The sequence below is a fragment of the Gavialis gangeticus genome, unplaced genomic scaffold (assembly GCF_001723915.1).
Source record: "Gavialis gangeticus isolate Ggan-Ray unplaced genomic scaffold, GavGan_comp1, whole genome shotgun sequence".
In the NCBI taxonomy this organism is placed as follows: domain Eukaryota; kingdom Metazoa; phylum Chordata; order Crocodylia; family Gavialidae; genus Gavialis; species Gavialis gangeticus.
Genome location: NW_017729000.1, coordinates 25,944,282 through 25,949,455, shown reverse-complemented (window position 1 = coordinate 25,949,455; position 5,174 = coordinate 25,944,282). Strand labels below are relative to the sequence as shown.

General features: G+C 46.1%; 1 protein-coding gene across 1 annotated transcript in view; it reads left to right on the top strand.

The window, feature by feature from the left end:
* The window catches only part of PWWP2A (PWWP domain containing 2A), a 33,033-nt gene that overhangs the window by 1,065 nt on the left and 26,794 nt on the right, over nucleotides 1–5,174 (top strand). The window contains exon 2 of the mRNA XM_019505992.1: nucleotides 4–158. Within this exon, the coding sequence (XP_019361537.1) occupies nucleotides 4–158 (155 nt within the window). The remainder of the gene's footprint in view (nucleotides 1–3; nucleotides 159–5,174) is intronic.

Below are 5,174 nucleotides of genomic sequence, written 5' to 3'. Positions count from 1 at the left end.
GAGGCGGAGGGGGCGGCGCCGCCGCCGCCGCCGCCGCTGCTGCTGCCCGGTTCGGAGGTGCGGGTCACCCTGGATCACATCATCGAGGACGCGCTCGTGGTCTCGTTCCGCCTGGGAGAGAAGCTCTTCTCGGGGGTCCTCATGGACCTCTCCAAAAGGTGAGAGGGAGGGAGGTCGCGGACCCCCCGCCCCGTGCTAACCGCCGGCCACTTTCCTTCCCGCGGGGAGCCCAAGGCTGGGGTCCGGCCCGGGGCACGCCCAGCCCCGCGGGAATGGGGGGCAGGCGGCTGACATCCCTGGGCTTCCTCCTCGCTGTGGCCGGGAGGGAAGAATCGCTCCCTCTTCCCTGCTCCTTATCCCCTGCCCGTGTCGGGGGCCGGTCCGTGTCTCGCCCCCGGGCCGAGGGGGGCCCTGCGGGTCGTTTCCCTTGGACACAATGCCCTGATGCCAAGTGGCCGCTACTGCCTTATGCTGTGGCCTTGGGCTGGGTGGTCCTCCTCCTTCTAGCAGAATCGAAACTGATCCAGGCTTGCCCCCTCCCTTCCCCCCAGTTCTGTGCTGGCAAAACGAGTAGCCTGGTGGGAATGGGAGAAGAGGAGACAGGAAGAAGGAAGAGCACATGGGCGCTCCCTCCAACTCATTTGGGATTCATCTTGGGCCTTGGCTGTCCCTCCCTGCTGGCAGGAGGGACCTGGAGCTGCAGAGCTCCATCTGAGCCTGCCCAGATCTGGGATGTTCAGACCCGGAGTTGGCTGGCGTCTAAATAGCAGCTTGTGTTGCCCGGGCTATTTCATAGTCCGTGCTGAAAGCACATTCTCTTTCGGAGTGGAGGCTATTGCAGCCCTAAAGTGTGATTACTAGTACTAATTGCTCCTTGTGTTTCGTTTATGGGGAGTGGCTCTTAATTACACTTAGGAAACAGTCTTTTTCTTTCAAGAGACTGTCATCTGCCATAAAGTAAATGTGGGCCTGAGGAGGAAAAATTGTGCGTGTATTTTTTTGATAGCTTAGTTTCCAAAAGCTTTTGCCTGTAGGAGACTTGCACATCCTTCTAGGAGCAATAGCGGGGAAAATTTGGAAAATACTTAGGGATATACTCCATCCTCTTAACATGGATAACATCCATGTTATCCTCTTCAGTGGTTGCATTTTAAAGATTTCAGCATCCTGGAAGTGTATGAAACTGATGAGACTTTCTTATTGTCTTAAACTGAGTGACATGCAGAAAGTATACAGCATAAACCTTGAATGACAAAACTAAAAATGTTCTTAAGCTTTAATCCTCAAAGTGGTAGTGATGTAAGTAAATAACTTTTTAAAATTGTCTTTTAAGTTAGAAGGTGTAAATTGACACCTGTTCTGTAATTTTGTAATCTGAGGATTTTTAGTGCTCCTTAAAGTCACGCTACCTCCCTTTCTTTAGTCTTGCCCTGAGCCTGGCTTTCTTCCTTCTCTTTTGGAACAAGGTATTTAAAGACCCTAAATATAAATTCCATGAACAAGCTAGCAACATTTGGGGGGGGGAGAGGGGAAGTCACAGGAGTGAGTTCTGCAGTTCTCATCTTAAGTGTATAGCAGTTGAAAGGGATGTACCTACATTTTCATTTTCATTTGTTTTGAAGGTGATCTGCAAAGATGCACATTTGGTATAAAGTAATTAAAAAAAAAAAAAACAAACAAAAAAACAAAAAAAACAAACCTCCTCAAGCAGGTGAAGGGGATGTTCAATCATGTCTTTTTCTTTTGTAGGTCTGAAGTCCAGACCCTCAGAATCTCTCTTTCTCACTCAGTTCAGTCCCTTGTGCTATGTGGGTGACAGCACTTGCCTTTAAATGACTCTGGATTCTGTATGTATGAGTAAGGAAAATCCTGACTCTTTCTCCTCCTACAAAATTATGTCTTATTTGTCCCCTCACAGCAGTGTGACTGGGGATTCCCTGTGCATCACTGAGGATTCTCCAGTTGAATATCCCTGTGAAGCACATGGCCCTGCATGTGGAAGTGGCTCTGCAAACTAGGAGGGGCCCCTCCTTTGTTCCCTTGCATTGTGCTCTCAGATGAGGCATGCTTCCTAGATTGCCCTGTGAACTTTATTTGAAAGTAGAGGGGGATTCTCATTGCAGAGAAACTGGAACAGGTAGTACAACCAAGCATTGCATTAAGTACAACCAAGCATTGCATTATTTGCATGTAAGCTTTTGAGGAGATGATGCTGCCTTTTTGTCTTGCTTCTCTTGATACAAATTCCAAACTATGGAGGGCTCCCCCTTGCCTTGGGAGTCATTGCTTGGACTCCTGTAAAATCAGCTAGTTTTGGAGGCATTAGGGAGTAAGAATTTGGCTTACTAATGTACCAGCTCTGCAGTGTCTGGGTAGTGACACTTGAATGTGAGAGAGTGAGTGAAGGCCTGGGCTCATACCCAGAGGAAAGGAATGGTAAGTAAACTCTAGAAAGGCACCAAGAGCTTGTTTTAAATGTTAGAAAATGCCTACATTACATATAAAAGCTAATATTGTTGTATTGACTTGTGTAGATCTTAAGGTGTGGAGATGGCCTGTTCCTGCATTTAGGCAGTTTTTGTCTTTTCAGAGGACTGTCGTAATTGAACAGTGTATGTATTTATGTATGCCTATATTTTCCCCATTGCTCTTATTCATAAAAGATAGATAGCATGATTTAGTCAGAAGTTGTATACATTTTAATAAACGTTCCTCTCTTCTGTGGAACTCTTGTTTACTGAGAGTTGCCTTCCATGCCAGCACTCCTAATAATTATCCCAGAGGGGAAAAGGGAGAACCAACCAAAACCCTAACAAGCATGGATTATCTTGAAACTGTGGGAATTCCCTTGAGAGAGGCTCCCAAAGCTAAATCTGCCTCTAACCTGTTCATCCAGATATGTGGGAAAGTTAATATAAACATTCTCAATGCAAATGTGGCCGCTTCCTGCAGCTTGTCACTTTTTTAGATTCTTAAACTTAGCTATGACATCTGGATGAGTTTTAGAGCAGGATAGATTGGTCTAGCATTTTAAAAGACTATCAGCAGCATTGGTTACAGGTGCTAATACCTTGCATAGACTACACTGGAGGAAAACTTTCTGCCCTGCATTGTGAACATTGATAGACTTCAGTTTTTGGCAAAAGGCAATGAGGGTGCTATTTGCCTTATTAATGTATTGCAGAGAGTTTGAAGGATTAATGTGTGCTTTTAAAAAAATACTGCAGCCAGGCTTATTGCCCTTAGGTTGAGTGCTTTGCCACTCCTGTAATATGGGATGAAAGAACAACCAACATGCCTTTAAGTGTTTCTTTGAAAGCTGCTTCTACTTCTCTTTCCGCTGTGCTAGCTTTTGTATTTGTTTCAGCAGATCCACGTGATGTCCATACTGGAACTTGAAGGAACTTAGTTAAGACTGACAACCTTAAAAAAACAAAATCTGATTCTGTATTCTACTCTAAATAGTGTGTGTACCTAGTGTTTATGCTCCTCGTCACCAGGGATCCTGCTTTTTGCTGATTTTAAGAAAAAAAACAAAAAACAAACCCCAATTTTTGGGCTAAAGTAACCCAAAATCCACATTTTTCCATTATTAAAATGAACACGAGAGAAAAGTGGTGTTTCACTTTGATCATGGAAAAATGTGGATTTTGAGTTACTTTTTTAAACCCAAAAACTGGATTTTATTTTTTAATCTGAGAGAACCAGGATCCCTGCTCATCAATATAATACAAGTGTCTTGTTTATTACTGGATTTTTATCTACACAACATCCTTGGGAGGTAAAGTAGTACTGTGTATGCCGTTATAACTGGTGATATGATATACAAAACAGCCCAGTAAGAAGTCTGATGCTGGGCTGGGAGAGAGAGCCCTGATCTTTGAAATTCCAGGCCAGTGGCCTAACTAGTAGAAACTTTATATCCACAGCCTGGCTTAAAAATTTAAGAAAAAATATTTTTGAATCTCTGCTAATGTTCAAGTGGGCCAATTCAAGAACATCACACTAGGCCTCACTTTCCTTTTGCTTGTTTTTTTTGTTAAAATGCTTGTCTGCTCTTCATCTTTAACATCATTATTTTCTTGTCCTCGAGGAAGGTCAGGCATGAGAGCTTTTCAGTGCAATGCAAAAGTGGTGAAGTTTCGCTAGTGCATAAGATGGGAAGTATAGTCAGCATCAGAACAAGGAAACTAACTGCCCAAAGTAAATGGACTTAGTGAAATGTGTAAAACTTCAGTTATAGTAATGCATGCCACTTGTAAAATGGCAGGTAAATTATCAACTGGATGTGCCTAAGTTAATGCTAAGATGCCATGCTTAGGAAGTAGAGGTGCATTAATATATTGGTGCCATATTAGCTTGGCACCAATAAAAGGAAGGTTAACATGATCAGTTATTGTCTTTTTTTGGCCAGTGTAGCCAATAGTGTCACCGATAAATATATATGCCTTCTAGCTGGGGGGCCCCCAGATGCTGCGTGCATATGCACAGGTGTATCAATGCATGTGGCCAGGAATGCAGCCAGGCAGCATGGAGAGCTGCATCCTGCAGGTAAGTCTGTGGAGGGGAAAGCATGTGAGGGAGGGGGAGGTAGATTGAGGCCCCCATGGTGAGGGAGGGCATGAGGCAGGGGTTGAGGCTGGGGGTGCTGCTCAGCCAGGGCAGAGAATGGGACCTTGGGCAGGGAGTAGGACAGAGCTGTGGGGGGTTTGTTCAGGGGGCACGGGTGGGTGGGGAATTGGAAGGGGAGGCACCTCCCTGCTGCCGCCCTGGGGGAGGCATGGGGGAGGGGCATGTGCCTCCCAGATTTGTGCATGGGGTAGATGCGGGCTGCCCGCTGTGGGCTTGGGGCTCTTCGCTCCTAGCGACCTTTTGTCCTGGGGCCTCTGTGTTAGCCATGTATCCCCTGCCTGCCCAGCAGTGGTGGTGGCATCTAGTTGTGCCTCCCACTGCCAGATGAGCAGGGGGCCAGTGGCGGATGCAGAGCACCTGGGGTGAGGTTCAGGAGAGGAGCTTTGCCAGGAGCAACCCAGTGAGGGCTGGGAGCAGAAGGCTCAGTGGTCCCATGCTGCCCACACTGCTGGCTGGGGTACATTTGGTTACAGTTCTGTATTTACCATGTCCTCCAAAAATCATTGAATTCACTTGCAAGTCAACACAGGTGGCTGAAGTCA